Source organism: Botryllus schlosseri, chromosome 8 (assembly GCF_051294905.1).
Source record: "Botryllus schlosseri isolate E-star chromosome 8, Bs_hap1, whole genome shotgun sequence".
Lineage (NCBI taxonomy): Eukaryota > Metazoa > Chordata > Ascidiacea > Stolidobranchia > Styelidae > Botryllus > Botryllus schlosseri.
Window position 1 is genome coordinate 18,739,385 of NC_137243.1, and position 19,358 is coordinate 18,758,742.

The 19,358-nt window shown below is 40.3% G+C and overlaps 1 protein-coding gene across 1 annotated transcript in view; it reads left to right on the forward strand.

Moving 5' to 3' along the window:
- Positions 1 to 19,358, forward strand: part of LOC145445560 (ubiquitin carboxyl-terminal hydrolase 47-like) — a 43,454-nt gene that overhangs the window by 6,153 nt on the left and 17,943 nt on the right. The window contains exons 3-20 of the mRNA XM_080323748.1: positions 20 to 229; positions 1,491 to 1,664; positions 2,243 to 2,409; positions 5,624 to 5,769; positions 7,235 to 7,399; positions 7,820 to 7,941; positions 8,972 to 9,084; positions 9,513 to 9,672; positions 10,583 to 10,640; positions 11,368 to 11,645; positions 12,803 to 12,922; positions 12,981 to 13,122; positions 13,345 to 13,463; positions 13,891 to 14,017; positions 15,461 to 15,583; positions 17,158 to 17,255; positions 19,006 to 19,107; positions 19,169 to 19,288. Coding sequence (XP_080179874.1) covers positions 20 to 229; positions 1,491 to 1,664; positions 2,243 to 2,409; positions 5,624 to 5,769; positions 7,235 to 7,399; positions 7,820 to 7,941; positions 8,972 to 9,084; positions 9,513 to 9,672; positions 10,583 to 10,640; positions 11,368 to 11,645; positions 12,803 to 12,922; positions 12,981 to 13,122; positions 13,345 to 13,463; positions 13,891 to 14,017; positions 15,461 to 15,583; positions 17,158 to 17,255; positions 19,006 to 19,107; positions 19,169 to 19,288 — 2,544 coding nt within the window. The remainder of the gene's footprint in view (positions 1 to 19; positions 230 to 1,490; positions 1,665 to 2,242; positions 2,410 to 5,623; positions 5,770 to 7,234; positions 7,400 to 7,819; positions 7,942 to 8,971; positions 9,085 to 9,512; positions 9,673 to 10,582; positions 10,641 to 11,367; positions 11,646 to 12,802; positions 12,923 to 12,980; positions 13,123 to 13,344; positions 13,464 to 13,890; positions 14,018 to 15,460; positions 15,584 to 17,157; positions 17,256 to 19,005; positions 19,108 to 19,168; positions 19,289 to 19,358) is intronic.

Here is a 19,358-nt window from a genome sequence, read left to right on the forward strand (position 1 = left end):
GCATAACATCTTCTTTCAGATTGTCGCGAAAAAGCTCAAATATGTCAAGTCGTCCTTTTTGATTGTACATTCAAGAACGTCTACGTTCTCCGCGTCTCAGTGTAATGAAATCGAGATGAGCAAAAAGCGTACTCTTGAACATGTGGGGTTTTCTTCGGAAGGGAAAACTTACCTAAAGGTCGAATATAAGGACGGAAGAAATCCTGCCGTCTCTCAACTTTCCACAATTGTAAGTGCCTGCATAAACGTAATGCTAGGCCTACCACCTTTGGCTACCTGTTTCCGTTTGCACGGGCTTGGTCAAAAGCCAAGTCATACTTCTACTTCTAATCTAGTTCGAGTACTGTCATGCTTGGCTTGGGTTGTTGAACTTCTAGCTTGTGAGCCGGCTGTTGCATCATAGATTCATAGATAACATTGAGATGCAGCTAGTCCATCACATAGCTCGTTGTTATGTCAATTAAGGAGAATAGAACCATACTAGAAATAGTTCATAGCATGTTTTTAAGTCACTCCTTTACCTTTTGCGCAATACTTGATGAAAGTTGCAGTCAAACATTGATTAAAAAATAGAAAAAGTAGCAATATAAATTTCCTACAAACAGCTTGAAACAACATAGCCTACCACATAAATTCTAAGTATTCATGAAGCTGTTGGAAGCCGTTTTACCAGGAAAATTATGTTAATCAGTATACCGTTACTGTGTTATTGTTATCTGTGTCAGATTACTCTTATGGAACACTAGAGTATTTCTTGATGAAATGAGTCTAGAAATATATTTTTTCTAATATCATTCCTCCAGGTATATTATGATTGTTTTTCACACTGCTTTGGCATTTATTGAAGTTTGAGAAATTTTCGCTTCTTGTCGCAAGCACAGGACAGTACAGCCACTGTGTTACCAGCTATAAAAATCTGGAAAGTAACATTTATTTACTGCTTGCCTTGTTATTTAATTGCAACTGCATGTAAGCAATAGGCTAGTCAATAAGTAAGTCAGATGTAAAATCCAAAATGTAATTACCTGCTGCATCCAACTTTTCTGTTAAATATCTTCTAGACCAGCGGTTCTCAACAGACAGGTTAAACTTCAACAACACTCTTCTAGACTTATACTACTAGCATTTGTCACATATACAATCTCAGTATTATTTGCAAAACAAAATTACTGCAATTACTGTTGATCTCATGGGGCATACTCGCATGTTTACTCTTGAGATATACAATATGCATGAAAAGTTAGTTCAACAAGATGTTTGATCAAATCTGTACACAATAAACCCTGACGATGTCGCAAATTCGATACGATAGCTATCACTATGACAAAAGCATGACAAGGTATGGTCCTATGAGTGAGAATGACGTCACATCGAACTGTTGTTGATTTTATATATGATAATATATTATACATCATCATTAAATGCTGCATTTCTACCTTCAAACTGCCTGGAATTGTATTCCGGCCATTGCATTTATTCTCGATTTACAGTCTGAAAGTCTGGGGGACGAAACAGCCGCATCGGAATGGTCCTACTCGAGAACGTTGCCGAGCATCACCCTTAATTCCACCATTCCGCCTCCCCCTCCGCCAGTCCCCCCTAAATTGTTGGGAGGAAAGGATGAAAGGAGAGGTGCCGTAAGCAGCACCGATACATCGTTCGCTGTGAGTTGTACCGCGTTTCTTACGTTTCTTGACATGAAATGTTGCTTAGACCTAGAAGTATCCTATTTTTCCCTCTTTCCCGACAATAACAATTAAAATCTTAGCATTTGTTTAGCAGTACTGGTGCAGTCTAGTGAAATTTTGAATTATTTTGTATATCCTTACGTAGCATCTTCACTAATTCTTGAAAAGCATCCACTAATCTCTGTCTTACCAACTGCTGGTCAATCCTTCCATCCACCCGTGGAAATATTACATAACTAATCAAATATCATAATTTTTTCCCAAATCGACACTGTGTATGTACATTGTACAGTGTACTGCACAGCCAAGTGTGTGTTGTGTATGTTTAAGTAATCTTTCTATCTACAATGTAAAGCTAAGCAGCTTTATTGTAATTCTACTCAGTGATGAGACTCCCTCGTAAATTAATATATCTATCAATTACTTCGGCTTCTTATAAGTTCACCAATAGGACGACACCAAGCTGATGTCAGGATTAATTTTGTGTAGGCTATGCTATCTTATTACTTTTTGATAAGTAAAAATTCCATTTATATCCACATTTTCTTTTCCAGGAGAATATTTCCGAAGTGGCTTCAAAATTGAAGGGCACCGATTTTAAAGGCACTGACAGCAAGGGAGAACGCTTGATAGGCCTTGTCAATCAGGCTATGACATGCTACCTGAACAGCTTGATACAAACACTGTACATGACACCCGAGTTCAGAAACGCACTTTATGAGTAAGTGGCTTTTGCAAACTTCTACTAACTACTGGATTTCCAAAATGCGCAGCTAGGACTAATCACTTTTTAAAATTCGCAACTAGAACTAACAACCTTTGAAAATCCGCAGCTAGCTAAACACATCTATTAAATGTATTAAATGTGTAGGCTAATGCGGTAGATTTTGGTTTCTGTGGCTCAGTAAAAGTTAGGGGCTCTCTGAAAGCTTGCTGGTGTGTAGGGTGCTCCCGGGTCATCAAAGGTCAAGAATCATATTAAACTAGATTTAATTCTACGAAGTAACACATTAATTTTTATTTTATCGGAAATATCAGACAGAGATTCTGTATTTCAAAATGACGGGATTTTGAGTTTGATATGGGTGGAATTTCGACTCTGTATATCCACCCGCTGGCTACGCCGCCTTGTTCTGATAACTCAGAGCACGCGATGGCTGCAAAAACTTCGCACAACAGAACACCGGTATCACAATTCACGCCAATCGACTACACCTGTTTTCTGGTTGTTCGACAACTAATCTTTTTTTCAAATATGCAAGTAGAACTAGAACTAGAACTACTGACTTTTCACAATCTGCAACTAGAACTAGTCACTTTTCAACTTGAAATGCGTCAGTTGACCGTCAACTAACTAAATTGGTAGTTTCAACAAGTCTGGGGTTTTCTGTTTGAGAATGAGTTTCAGTGACTAAACAGCACTGTACTTGTAGCTGGACAGTGCACATATTGGAAGAATTACCCTGTTAAGTATGTTTGACCCTTTCTTAATTTTGTGAAGGTTTGCTGTAAGACTATCTGCCAGAATTCAGCCATTATATTCCTAAGATTGCCAATATCCTTTCATCATCATAAATATTGAGGATATTCATCATATGAATCTTTCAAGGTCTCCAGGGTAGTAAAACCATTCCCATTCACTGTATCTGCAGAACTGTGAACAAAAGGAACCTGTATACAGTCTTCATCTTAAAAGTAATGAACATGTAATTACCAGAACCTTGCTATCAGGGCTTTGGAGCAGCCGTAAATTTAAACTGCTCCAGCTCCGGCTCCGGAGCGTTCTTCAATCATACAGTGGCTCCGGCTCCAGCTCCGGAGCCGCATTATTACCACTGCTCCGGCTCCAGCTCCGGCTCCGGCTCTGAAATTATCGAATGGGTCTGTCTATATCAGGGGTGGCCAACCCGCGGGGCAAATGTGGCCCGCGAGAGGGTTTTGTGTGACCCGCGAGGTAATTTCCTATTATATTATCGAAAATGAATTGCTAAGATTGTGGACTTGCAATGCAATGCCAACCAAAAATTACAATTCTGGCTGCGACACTTGGGATGTTGATGACTAAAATATCAGTTCCGACGCATTGGCAGATCCAGGGTCCGGTCACATTCTCAGTAAATCGTCGTATATTACAATAAACTAAAATAGTAGCGAAATTTTTCTTCACGCTTCGCGTGTTTAATTGTCACACGATTTCTTGCTTGGTAGCCTACCCCCTGGCCCCGACTGAAAATGAAATAAACGCCTAATTTACCTGATTGAGTCTAATTGTATTCGCAATTACGGGAGAAAGTCTTTTCGCGTTCGCACTCGCATAAAGATCGTCGACGGTGAAATGTAGGCACAAAATGATTGTCGCATATTATCGGAGACCTTCGATATCGATGTGGCCAGACGCCGAATAGTCGTGTCTTTGCAAACTGAGCCTAGCGGGCGGTATACAATATAGACCCGCAATATACTCAAGTAATAATATTATTGACCTAGTTTATTTATAAACTTTGAAAATTTTACCCGCTTGGCGCGACTAGTGGACCGCGCACTCGTTCGTCAATTGCATGTGCCCCTTTAGCCGAAAAGGTTGACCATTCCTGGTCTATATAGATTACTAATCTAGCCATAGGTTAGTTATAATAGTAATCTAGAGTCTGTCAGCCGTCAGTAACATCCGATGTAGCAACGAAGACATATAGACTAGGTGCCGCCGTGCCGGCTTGTGACGTGATAATGTATACTTGTCAATTGTCGACAACATCATAGTTGCATTAGAACGCACTTTACTCCTATGCCATTGCTGCGCATAGCATTAAAATTCAGGCCTGCTGTTCAATTATGATGAATCAGTAGATGTGTTTGTTGCATATATAATAGCATCTTATGAAATAGGTCGGAGCCGGAGCTACTCCTCAAATAACGGGCTCCAGCTCCGGCTCCGGCTCCGGCTGAATTTTATGTAGAGCTCCGGCTCCGGCTCCAGCTCCGGTGAAAATGCACGGCTCCGGGGCTCCGGCTCCGGGCTCCGGCTCCGGCTCCAAAGCCCTGCTTGCTATGTCATGAATCAATGGGGTGTATGGATTGTGGAATAGCAGACGATTTCGCAGCAACCTTTGGGCCTGTGTGTTGCAAGACCAGGGAGCCAAGCCAGCATAATATGTAATGCAAAGACAAAAGCAGAAGTGAAATGTCAAACTAGCATAATTTGACAACTTCTAGCTGTGTGTATTTGAATGAAATGAAATGTGATATGGGTTATATTTGATGTGTTCATGCTTGAATTATCTTGGTTTAAACCCTGTGAGCAACTGCCTTGTAAATATGACTGGTCAGTCGACAAGTTTTTCATTATTCTTGATGCCCAATTAAGCCTGCAACAACTGTAGGATCCACTGTTTCTTCTATCTCTTTCAGTTCTGTGCATGGTACAGAATTTTGTTTCAACTTCAATCTGTCTGACACACTTTATTTATGACTATATCAGGAACTTATAACTAAGGTGTCACAGTTGCTTACTAAAATCTTGATGATAAGCAAATAAAATCTATTTGCTGGTTGAGGCCTGACTCATAGGCCGGGCAACCCTCTATTACTGGGAATGTAAAGTACTTGTAGCAGTTAGTGCTGCATTAGTGTCTTTGAGAATTGGACAGACAGCGAAAATTCTCTTAAAGCAATAAATTCTAGCCTATAATAGCAAGCTTCTCTGCATCCGTCCACAAGTAGTGTCAATATAATTTGTTTATGCTGTGATAGGTATATTGCTCGAAACTAGGCCTCATTTTTATTATCTTGACCTAGGATACCACCCGTTTGCTCCTGTTCAAGGAGCTTGCTTGAACTCTGTTATTTGACATTGCACTGGGCATTGACTACCTGTTTTGAATATTAAAGGCAATGCACAGATTATGGCAATGATGTATGTAAATTTATCTTATCAGATGGGAGTACAAAGGCACAGAGGAGGAGGCAGTGACCACAATGCCCTTTCAACTGCAGAGGCTGTTTCTGGCTTTGCAAACCTCGGACAAGCAAGCGGTAGAAACGACCGATTTGACCAAAAGTTTTGGATGGGACAGTAGCGATGGTAAGTTGCTGTACAATCGAACTGATATTTCCCTGCTGTTTCATCTATGATCAGATTATATCAACCTATACACTACCTAATGCCAACTTGTAGTCTACCGGCAAGATAGCGTAATAGTGAAGTGTCCGGCTTCTTGGTAAGTAGGTAGAAGGTTCGATCCCCCGCCGGGTCGGACCAAAGACCTGATTAGTAACACTGGTATTGATGACTTCCCCGCTTGGCATTCAGCATTACGGGAATAGCATGGAGGGGTGGTGCAAGACCTAGAAAGCCTTACAAGGCTGTATCTGCAACTTCCTTTTCCAGCGGCATATGCACATCATGCACTGATCGTATGTATGTCTTATCGTGTGTCGGTGTGTATTCGATCCCCCGCCGGGTCGGACCAAAGACCTGATTAGTAACACTGGTATTGATGACTTCCCCGCTTGGCATTCAGCATTACGGGAATAGCATGGAGGGGTGGTGCAAGACCTAGAAAGCCTTACAAGGCTGTATCTGCAACTTCCTTGTCCAGCGGCATATGCACATCATGCACTGATCGTGTGTATGTCTTATCGTGTGTCGGTGTGTATGCCATAAAAAACATGAAGGACAAAAATAAACAGCGTCCTATTCCTATTCTTCAAATTTTCAATGATATAATAATCCCTGTAGTAGTGATAGCTTTCACCATGATTGGTTATGTCGTTATAATTCTTGATCATAGTGAAGTTCACACCATACACCCTTCCTGCAGATAGCAGGACCAACGTTCCGATCACTGAGCTGCTATCGCAAGTCTATAGGCTTGTCTTTGTTTCAGGGTAACATGCAATCAGGTCATACTTGTCTGATTTAGAGGAAGTTATTTGCTGCAAGGTGTTTTTCTTATTTGCTGTTTGATTTTGGGATGTGTTTCAAGCAATATTTAGCGAAGGTGTGGTCATTGTTGATTGATCTATTATTGTCCGATGAGTACTGTGTTATGAGTACTTGTGTACTAGTTACAACTTTTGGCGTGTTCTCTTTTCTCATTTCTTTCATTTCGGTAATATCTGAAATGTAGTTCTGGGTACAAACACTTGGTTGCTTCTTTAGTCAAGTTGGTAATATCATTTTGAATGGTATATCCATATTGAAATGAACCAGAATATTTTCAGCTTACACTCGTCTGGGGTAATCGTCAACAACTAGTAGAGAATTGGAAAGAACCATGCATATCACCAATCGTATCAGCAAACATGATGTCACCGGCATGAAATTTCAACTAATTGTGGCGAAGAGATTGCTGCTCAATGTGCTATTTTTAGATTTTTTGACAATTACAGACTGATAAGTGTCAGCTCGAAAAGCTTGGTGTCTTAATGCACAGCACTGTATTATCTTTTGAATATATTTTAAATTGTACTATGATATAAGAAAAATTACTTTGCGAAAACTGTCGTGCTGCCATCGCCAATTTATCCGTCATACTTTTTTTCAGCCTGGCAGCAGCACGACATTCAAGAGTTGTGCCGAGTCATGTTCGACGCTTTGGAGCAAAAATTCAAGGAGAGCGCCAACGAGTCGGGGAAAGACGACACGGCAATTCCCGAAGCAAAAGCCGCGCCAAAAAAGAAAGAGCAAGAAATCATCAAGCTTTACGAAGGTGAGTCAGTGTATTCGGTCTATGCAAGGTTGCAACCAAGTCACAAGGTTCCAAGTCACGAGTCGATCTTACCTTTATTGTTTTGACTCGAGTCTTGTCAAGTCATTTTCAATTCACCACCAAGTCAAGTCCGAGTCATAGAGTTGTCATACTATTTATTGCTGTTCAGTAGGGTTCCTTTTTTCTGGATTACGGGACTCACTGATTTGAATTGTTGAATTGCCTAGTTGTCCAAGACTGGTTTCTGGTCTTTAGTCGCGTGACTTGGTCGGGACATGCGCAATGACTCGCGTACGATTCTAGTCAATACACAAAGTCACAAAGTGATTGTCTTCGAGTTGAGTCAATTGCAAAAATGCCTCGAGTCCTCACTACCCTGGGTCTGTGTGGTGTTAAAGCTGAGTACGTCGGTGTCTGCAGGAAGTATGAAAGACTACGTGCAATGCGAAGAGTGCAAGAACGAGACCTCGCGAAATGATACCTATTTGGATATCGCAATACCTATCCGTCCATTTGGTTCGTCAACTGCCTACCGCAGTGTGGTACGTCGAATTTTGTCTCTCAGTAGTAATTAATGATAGCCGATACCGCTTACCACGACCACGATGTATTCAGCCAATATTGTATGATGTGGCAGCTAGATTATGGCACATTTCCATTACTTCTGGGCATTTATTCGATTATCTACACAGCCATTGTAAAGTTTTGACAATAGGGCTATTCAAAAATAACATTCATTTTTAGATTTTTGCGGCTATCGGGTAAAATTTCACTCCTAGTAGAAGTGAAGCAATAAGAATTGTAAATTTTTAAATTTATTATGAAAACATCATCTTTTTTCTTTCAAATTTTGCTATCTAGTATCTGTCTAGTGAAACGATACACAGCAAATCTGGATGAATTCCAGCCCGGTGGAGGCGAAGTTATTGGAGTTGAAAATCGTGGTTTTGAAAAAATAGTATTGTCTGTAGGAGTCAGTAATCCAAGGATTATTAATGAAAACCCGAACCAAATTCGTTTTGCATACTTTTTGCAGACAATATTACAATTTCATGGATTAGCCAGTAAAATTTGATAAAATTATTTTTTATAATAAATTGAAAAATTTTCAACTCTAACAGCTTTACTTCTGCTCTTCTTGGAATTGATCCAAATTTGGTGTGTAACGTTTTTTAAGCCAACCTAACAATTCTAGCTGCAAAAATCTGAAAAAAATAAATTATTTTTGAACAACTCTACTAGGGTATCAACTAAACTAGAAAGGCTGCATCTGGAAACCTGCATGCTTCACGAAATCTTAATATTCTCAGTATTTACATTGTTTTTAAATGTAGGAAGACCATTAGTTTTTCACAACTGATACCACCATATTTGTGCATTCATAAATGAACACAGTACTTGAAATTCTTCTCTAAACAGGGTTTACGATTTATAACTCCGATCTGATTTTCAGTAACTTCGCGATCGCAACTTCTGTATTTTTATATCCGATGTTTCATACAGAATATTCTATCTTATATAATTCCAAGCTAATCTAGCTAATCTAACAAATTTTTCATTGCATGACGCCAGATGGAAGGCCTGAAGGCTTTCGTCGCCCCGGAAATGCTGGATGGCTCGAACCAATACTTTTGTGAGAAATGCAACAAGAAGTGCGACGCCAAGAAAGGATTGAAATTCACTTCGTGAGTAACTCTAGTCATTTTTGCGCCTGGTTATCGAAGCTTTATCTGTTGGATTGGTGTCGCAAGTGTATACTTTTTGGCATAGCATGGACTTCTAGATCTGTAGGCGAACGGGGGGTTTGGTTACTTTTTGGCATAGCATGTACTTCTAGATCTGTATGCGAACGGGGGGTTTGGTGAGCGGGTCTTAGGGGTCGCCTGAGATCCAAGATGCATCCAACTGATAGGCTTATAGCAGAAGAAAAATAGATGACGATAAATCTGTGATCTGCAAAGATTTGCCTGCAGTTATTTAATGAAAATCGCTAATTCCCCTCGGCACAGCAATAGCAGGTCCACTGTTGATGCTAAAACCAGGATAATTGGGACATATGGAATGGAATATTATGATATTGCAATTCATTCGTTGCTAACATGCTCTTTAACAGCTTTCCCTATCTGCTGACTCTGCAACTGAAGAGATTTGACTTCGACTACACAACCTTCCACCGCGTCAAACTCAACGACCGTATGTACTTCCCCGAAACGCTGGATCTCAATTCTTTCATCGAAGAGGCGCGAAAAGATGCCGGTAAAGACTTGCCGAAGGTATGCATCTTCGTCCCGTGCTTGTAATTTATGTTCAAGCATACTTGCAAGCGGGGGAATGCGCATTTACGTAAACACAAACATGTCGTCCTAGTCAGACCGGGGTTAGCTACTGCCAGGGTTGTAATGACTCTAGTCATGACTTGACTCTAGTTTCGGTTTCTTGGTGACTTGACTTGGCTTGAGTCGTTTTTTCAAATGCGTAAAATGACTCGATTCGAGTCAATATTTATATTGACGTGACTTGTACTCGACTCATTTTGCACGATTCGCACCAAGTCATGTGACTCGAGACTAGGAAGGCCACGACAGACATTTCATTGTTACTTCGAAAAATAGTAAAGTTACCACGTGATTGGTATTTCGTCTTATCAGTCCTGTTACTTGCAAAATAGGCCCAGAAACTGTTGAGACGGGAAAATTATATTATGAAAGCGAGCTATTCTATATCACTCGAGCAGAGTTGAAAAAAGTCGGTGAACAGTGAACATAATGACTTGGACACGGACTTGAGTCAAAACACTGTCACTCGAACTCGAACCTGTACTAGCTCACTCGGACTAGAACTTGACTCGGAATGAATGGAAAATGACTTTAATTGACTCGAGTCAAAACTATAAAAGTCAGATTGGCATGTGACTTCGAACCTTGTGACTTGTTTACAACCCTGTTGAGAGCCATATCAGTTTCACTGCCACTTTTATCACGGAGGTCAGGATGAAATTTTAGTGGCATCGCTCATTGCAATATGTTATATTTGTCGTGTGACTTCAGAAAGTTAGTTCTTTCTGTTATTTCCAATCACTAGGTTTAGCCGTGTGTAGGAATAGCTAATCTTCTCAAAAACAATCTAATCTCGCTGATGCATTCCATTGGAAGACGTGTTTGTTGAATGCCGTCTTATTTTTAGGATCGTGCTTGTGACCAAGCCAGCAATTCGTCCGGGGAGCTCGAAGGACACGAAGGAGGTCAGCATAGTTATCGAGCGCTTCATTTCTCAGACTGGATGCTAATGTCCGATGTTCTTTTTCAAATTGCCAGTGACAGCTTTTGAAACTGCCACACCGTGCAGACTTGTACGAACTAATGGATTTTTCGAAAAGCACCACTAGATCTAGAACTAGAATTACTCACTTTTGTGTGATTTCTTTCCTCTAGGGAAGCCTTGAAATGTGTATCATGCACAGTAGTTTCCCAACCTGTTTTGTCTCGTGGACCCTTTTGACCGATATTTGAGTCAAAATTCCCCCCTTAAAAAATTGCCCAGTGACTAAAAAGGTGATTTTTATCACACAACCATTTGTTGACTGAGCGATATATGCCCAAACAGATATGCCCGAATTATGTCGAATGCGGATCACATTGCACTTTGTGGCAAAGTACTGTGGGCTACTTCCGTATCAGTTATTTAACACAAGGGGTAGTGTTATTTATAAAATAACTGAATCAATAAAAATTAGGTCGTCACTTTCCATTGTGGCAACATTGGGCTAAATTTTGGCCTGTTTTATACTAGTCGGTTAGGTGCTGACGAATGATAAATCATTAACTTCGCTTGCGATGGCCTTGAGTTGAATTGCTGGCATAACTTTGGACACAGGTCATTAAAAAAATTGGATGTTTATTCATGACAAGTAAAAGTGTTTTGATGTGATAAAAATTTTAATAAATGGCTGTACGATGTTGCCGTTGCAGGTGAGGAAATCGAGACCAGCAGCTGGGACAGCGGCAACGACGACGACCGTCTCAAAGCGGTCCATAAAAATACAGCCCGGAGCCGAAATATCTCGGACAGCGAATGCGGCAGCAGCGTCGACGAAGGCATTGAGATCGAGTCTCGGTCCGGGCAGGGTGGGGCAGTGGGCGGCGTAGCTGTCGACGACCCTGTCAGCTCCGGTAACTCGAGTCCTGCGCCACCTTTGACCGAAAGCGACTCAAACTTTGAGAAGCTCGGCTCCGCGGAAACGCCAACGGTTTGTGCGGAGGAAATTTTATTGGCTAGTAGGCTAAAAAAAACGCTGCACGACAAATTTGGCCCAATTCCAAGAAGTGAAGATTTTGGAGTAGGAAAGTCTGGATTTGAAATAATACTATTTTACTGTTAACTCCAAATTATCAATCGAATAATTTCAGAGATAAATACGACTTTTCCAAATCCAATATTTTGGATTTCAATAAATTCTTTAACATATGAAAATAAGTTGAAATTTTGTTGTAAATAAGTAACATATAATAGCTTCGCTTCTTCAGGCCGGAATTGAGCCAAATTTGATATGCAGCGATGTTTTAGCCCGGGGATTCTCAAACTGTGATCCGCGGTCCTTTTGGGGTCGGCGAGACAATTTTTTAGGACCGTTAAGCACGTTTCAGGAAAATTCATACGAAGCAGAGCAATCTTGAGTGTGTCCCGACAATATATCGACATGAAGAATTATTCTATTTTAAATTTTGGTGGATCTTCCTGCGCTTTAGTGGCACCATGCATTCTTTGATTTAATTGTTCATATATCTACTCCGGAACAAAATACGGTCAATTCTATAGAAATAAGTCTACCCGTAATCGCAATTATGAGAGCATCGCCGTGGCCCAAAGTTATCGATGCAAGTTGACTGGAAATTTGATATAGATATGTTCAGGCACCGAAATAGCCGGCACTAAATACCCCCAAGCTAAGCCCCACGTTGTACAAATGCGACCCGCAAAGGAAAATAATACTCACCGCGATGAAATGCGGATTGAAAAGGAATCTTTCTTTTTTTCTTATCTATTGAATAGTGTCAATCATTGCCAGTTACAAAATCACATGCTTTAACAAAGCAATTATTAATATTGATAAAATTATTAGCGCTTCACGCAACAAGAGAATAACCACACAGTGATTTTACATAACACTGGTTGGTGCTCACTAAGCCGATGGAAACCAATCTTTTTGTACTATCTAGAAATAGTACGATTGGTGATATGCAATGTTCTTTCCAATTGTCTACTAGTTGCTGACGATCACCCCTGACGAGTGTCGGCCGAAAATATTCGGGTTCATTTCAATATGAATATACTATTTAATTGTAATTTGGAAAGCTGAAATGTTCAAGTTCGCCAAGCCTGCATGTAATAATGTTTGTTTGGCAGGGCAAGTACGTTTACGAGCTGTTCTCCGTTATGATTCACTCTGGTAGCGCCGTGGGCGGACATTACTACGCGTACATCAAGTCATTCGATGACGGGCAATGGTACAGTTTTAATGATCAGGTAAGTCCTGCGCTTATGATGCTGTCAGCAAAGGTGTTTCCTCCAATTTTGTGCTTAGATTGTTTCTCCGATATCATCTGAGGATATGGAGAAATCGTACGGGGGCTCTGGAGCGTTCTCCACCTTCTCGTCTTCATACTCCAGCTCTACGAATGCGTACATGCTCATGTACAGAAGGATCGACCCAGGCGAAAACAAATGTAAATATCTTGCGCTAACGAGATTGTTATGTTGTGTGGCCGAACAGGAGAGATGTCCACTTTCCTATCTTTTCATTGTATCGTAGTCTTGTGGTGTATTAAAATGATGAAATTGTTAATTATAAATTGATTGATTGATTACGAGGAAATGCAAATTAGTGTTCTATTCCGTATCTGTGGTGGTGGTCAAGTATTGTTTGTTGATTTCTCATTGCCTCGCAGCTTTCGTGAAAACCGAAAATCTACCGGCCCATATCAAGAAACTCGTCAATGACGAGGAGGAGAGAAAAGTGCGACTCGAGGAGCAGAGAGAGAAAGAGAAAAGCATGTGTTCGATAAAGGTTTGAGAATTGGGAATAGGTTCGAGATTCCACACAGAATTTTAATTGTTTGACTTTCGCACGCTCAAATAGCGTTAAAAATCACATACATCATATTTTTTTTACGCAGTGCTCATGGTGTTTGTCGATTGCTATGGTCATTAACACCAGACCGATATTCTTCATTTTTATTCCGTAACTGCCAACTTATAACACGGTCCACTTCTAGGCTTATTGTAAGACGCCCCTTACGCGGATCAGGTGGCGAGGAGCCTAGATAAACCTCCAACACTTAGGTATTGGAATTCAGAATTCGACCTCGGTCGGACTCGAACCCGCAACCCATTGGTGTTGCAGCCGCGGATTATACCCCTGCGCTATCTCACCGCGTCATATTTAATTACACGCTTGTTTGGACATTTGTAACGAAAAAGAAAAATGTTTCCAGGTGCATTGCCGACATCCCACATTGGTCAGGAAGAAAAATGTGGCGATTGTGGATGAGTTGTTCGAATTTCACAAATCTTTGACTCTTCGGGAGGCCACCGAACGTGCCTACAAACTTCTCAAACTGGGTGATTACTAGTGCCGTTTACTATTCAATTCAAGTCTTCAGGGTGGAATAGCACAGGCATTTCAAATTGAGTTTTGGCCCCTGTCCGCAGGGCATGGTATGGTATGGAACGAAATTTCGGTATGGAATATCAATTGCATACCTCAGAAAATCGTTAACTGATAGGTCTATTTTCATATTTCGAATTGCGACTCAGACTCGCACTGTCGGCATCTATTTGAAGATAAAAAAGTTGTGCAACTCGCATATAAAAAAAATAATATTAATGCTAATAATTATTCCAATATGAATATCATAAAATGAATGATATCCGACCGCTGTCAAGTTACAGCTTACATTTCGCTTATCGTATCTTCCACTCCAGAAACTACCAAGAGGATGTTTTAAATCATAGACCCTGTGAATGTAGCAGTTACAAGGATATTCATATCAATTTGTTGAACTTGGAAGTCATTTCCTGTGCTTTGCTCAGATGATCATCCTGCAATATCTATTCGACATAAACATAATTGTAGTTGAAAAATATGTAGCTTGCCTCCGACAGATGTTACACCATGCCGGCCTTCATTAAATATGGTTATCTCTGATGAAAGAATGGACACCCTGATATTGGCTAATGAAGCTAATAAGCACAGTACGCACAGATTTGCGAGGGAATCGGAGGGAATTGTATTCTAAGATATATTTTATTGGGATAATACCCTTTGTTTTATGTAACTTTGTAGACGATAGCTCCACATTACCGTTAGCAGTACATGTCATGAGCGTTTGTTGTGATTCCCAAATGATCACGTACATATTAATGTTCTTCGATGATTTGGCAACCTACATAGATGACATACGACACAAAGAAATAGGGGTTAGAATTGGCGCATCAGATGGATAATTTCATCCAAAATAATCAGAAAATAAGTGCCGGATATTTTCTACTCATCAAAAATAGAATATTTGGCAGCTGCGAAAGTATGGAAATAGTATCAAATATGGTATAGAAAATTGTAAGTATGGTATGGAACGATTGAGGCGGGTATACAGTATGGAAATTCTCTGTTCCATACCATACCATGCTGGTCGGAATGCACACATCCTGATCGGCCAGACCAATATATTGTTTTCAAAATGACAAATCAAGATATTTACCTTTGCTGTTTATTGTCTTGTGGCATGAGAACGGCTGGATTTTAGCGACAACTTCACCCACAAACGACGCGTTTGATAAATCTAATGGTTTTGAGTGACTTGAATAGACGTTTTGTTTGCCGACACATTCACAGATCTTTCACTCACCACAATAGAAAAGACTCTATAAATGTGCTGGGTTCCGGCCTTTCTTTGCTTGACGACGTGTGACGTTCTCAGTAAAATCATCTGGCCTACCGTATGTTAAACAGGTTTGGAATAGAGAGACATTGACGTTACCGAATGAATCTCTCTTTTGTTTCAGATCAATGCCACGTTGCGCTGCGCAATTGCCGCCTTGTGAAGTATGATAATTATCACCAATCCTTGGAACAGTCTCTCGACGACGAAACTGGGAATCAAGATGAACCGCTATCTCAACTGTTAGGTGAATATCGCCGTTTGAATTGCTATTAGCGATCGTGGATTTTTCTCTGATATAATTGGTGCCTAGTGCTAGCATGTTGGTACACAACCTTTTTGTTGTCACGGACCCCTTCAGACAAATTATTAATTCTGCGCACCCCTGCCTACATTTTGCCTGTAACTCAATTAACATATTATTGACTATTGTAATGAATATGCAATTTAACCATACTGTACTGCAGGGGTCACCAACCTGGTGCCCGCGAGGACCAGATGAGTGGCCCGCGAGCCTGTTCCAAAAATAGATCGAATAGCAGCATTTGCCAATATTCGTCAGATTATCACCAGTGAGCTTTTAAATATATAAATTGAGTGATTTAGCTATTGTTGTTTAAATCACACTATAACATGTGACTTTGAAATGACAATACATATATATATAAACACTTAAAATGATGATATCAAATATCCCCAATTACAATTAGTAATATACCAACATGTAGTATAATAACAAGATATCGAAGACGTAGAATAGGCCTACGGCGTACTGCCCATACAGGCGATATGACGGTATGCCATCCACGGTCTTCTTGAAATGGTGGGGGGTTCCTTCATGGTAGCTCGACGTCCCGGACAATGCCAAAGTAGTAAACAACATTACTATCCGGTAGCAAATGGCGGTGACGTACTAGCAGAGGCAGTATACTCAATGTGCTCAATGTGTATTGTCTCTCTTACACTCAACGCAATTTATAGTACCATGTTTCTAATTTTCTGTAATCGATGCTGCTGTCAGGTATAATGAAATCTGTCATGTCTGGATGCTGAACTGTTAGAGATTGAAATTGTAACACTGCAAAATCACCTCCACCTCAAAGCCCACAAGGCTGCAGCAAACATTTGGTGCCTTGGTGACACGGAAAAGTACAGTGGTGATTGCGCAGCAGCTATGAAGGTTGCAAGCGTGTTTGGTTCAACTTATCGTTGTGAATCAGCATTTGCGGACACTACATTCATCAAATAACAAACACAGAACACGCCTCACTAATGCACATCTGGAACACCCACTCAGAGTTGCAGTGTAAGTTACATACCAGAGTACAGGGCACTAGTTGATAGCATGCAATGCCAGGCCCCCCACTGACTGGTTTAGAAACAGATAACACGATGTCCATTGTCCAGTCTAACGTGTGACGTGATTTATTTTAAAATCTGAGCTTGCAGTTGTTATATAATTTATATAAACACTGTGTGAAGTAATTCATGATTTCTTAAAAAGTCTTGGTGGCTAGCTGGTTGAAATGAGATGTTTTGATTTAAAAGAATCTCTTAAAAGTCTTACCACTATGCGATACCTGCCCAATGCTATGAATATCAAAGCGGAAATTGTGTCTGGTACGGGTAAACGGTGGGAGTAAATGGTAGCCCGTCGCTTCAATCAGTACCCTAAAGTAGCCCTTGGTTGCAAAAAGGTTGGTGACCCATGCTGTACTGTGTCAACCGACCACTGTGACATGTGCTTGCTTGGAATGGTGTTCTGGAAAATTTGAAGACAATCGTTATCGAGATGTGTTGTCGTAAAATTGCATGTTGCAGGCGGGTCGCGAATGTCTTATCTCGTCGAACTTCTCATGGAAACAAAGACGGACAACGAAAGATTTGACGTCTACCCTGTAGGAGGCGTGACCATTAAGGTAAGATAATATTTATGTTGATTTGATATTACAAGTATTATGCTGTGGAATTGAACTTGTTCATCTCATAAATGGGTGTTTTTTATTCCCTTTTGTCGTTTGGTTTTGTAGTTTTTTTGTAGTGTTTTTACATTGTCCCCGGAGTAGTCATTAACTGGTGCTACTGAAACAGACCACAAAATCATACCAGAATATTTAAGGACTTACAGAATTAGTATGTCCATTCTTGACAATTGCTGGTATTTCACTGGCCGATTCACGCTCTAATATTGTAATATATCACGGCGCTTTTTCAATATGCAGTGATATCAAAAAAGTGTTCCCAATGACACCATTAATGATTTCCATGAATATGTCAAAATTTATAAACGTCAAAATAAATTGTTGTGTTTTGTGGGTGCAGGATATAGGGGAGAGGAGGCCAAGATGAGACATGTAATTTTTTCATAGAAAATTTTTCTGTTGAACAGATTCCTTCAACTATGTTGTTCCCATAATGACATTCTATAGCCTGGTCCTACCATATTAACAAGGCAAACAGATTTGAGTTTGGGCCGAAAAACGCCCAAAACTAAATTTTCATAGTCTATGTCAGTCATGTGAATTCATGTTTGTAGTATTTCATATTATAAAACAACATTACTGAAGCTGGTAGAGTGCAATATTAGCAGTGTAATCATGCACTTACATCTGAAAAGTAATAGACAGAAATTTTTTTATTGACGTTTATACAATAATTGAGGTATGGGGGTAAGTTGAGACATGGGTATCAGAGGGGTTTTTTCATTGAAAGCCTCGTAATATTCAAAATTTACTGTTCAAGGCACACATAATAGATTATTTATTTAGCAGTGGACGAGATGTGACATTACAAGACAAAATGATAACAAAGTTCATTATTGTTGCTGGATCCCATGGATAATTGGTTTTTGATGTCATTTAAATTTGAATATGACGTACAAATTGTTTTTAAAAGTGAATTATTTCATTATTATATTTTAATCACGATGTTGTTCACGATGTGCATCAATTGGGATGAATTGGTGGTTTAATGAGCAAGAATCGCTTGATGTCTCATCTTACCCTCACCTGGGGGCAAGTTGAGACATTTGAGCAAGGATTTTGGAGGGCCAAAAAATCCATAAGTATGTTGTCCGATATAACTCAAAACAGAGTCATGAATAGTACAGATCACAGGCTTTCCATTGGTACCAAAATTAATCCTCAGAAGGCAACACTCTTCGAGTAGCGTTGAAATAACAGAAAAGTGTCTCATCTTGGCCTCCTCTCCCCAGACGTATGGGGTGGGGTATTAGGGTCGAGGGATGACAGATCTTAGGTTTGTTGGTGAGGGATATTGGGGTTTGGTTTGTGTTGGGGGTTAGCAACATTAGGGTTGGGTGTGACGGATATAAGGGTTATGGGTTATGGATGATAATAACCACCAACTAGCGGTAACGCCCCCCCCCCCCCCCCCCCCCCGTACCAATCCTTATATCTGTCATGAAAAACATTTATTCATGTCATTGGGAATACCTGTACTAGTTTGATACCAGGGATATATCGAAGAAGCGTCAATCTCATTTGTGCGAAGAGTATTTTGTATGCAAGAAAAATTTTCAAACCCTATTTACGATCACCAATCTTCAATCTTGGGAGTAGTCAAAATGCAAAAGCATTTCGGCGAATAGGGACTGTAGCCAAAACCACACCTTGAAAATGTATAGGCAGATAATTTTTTTGTTGTCAGGTATTTCGCGCCGACTATCACAAAGGCTGTTTTCTGGATCAAGTCAACGTACGGCTGATGCCCACCGACAATGTCTATCATCTGAAACAGGTTTTGTCCAAGGTGATCGCTAGTGTCGACCCATTTCGCGATCCCTTTTTGACATCGTACCTTCTCCTTTTAGCGTTTTCATTACCCTCTTCGAAGAGTCCGGGTTGCAATCGAAAAGTTTGCCAGCGACGTGCAGTTTTTGACCTGCCCCACGCAGACCCTCAGGGATATCGGCGTTTATAGATCGATGAAGGCAAGTTCCAAGCTTGTATCATCATACACCATTCGTATTTAATACCATTTGGATTTATCAATCTATCAGT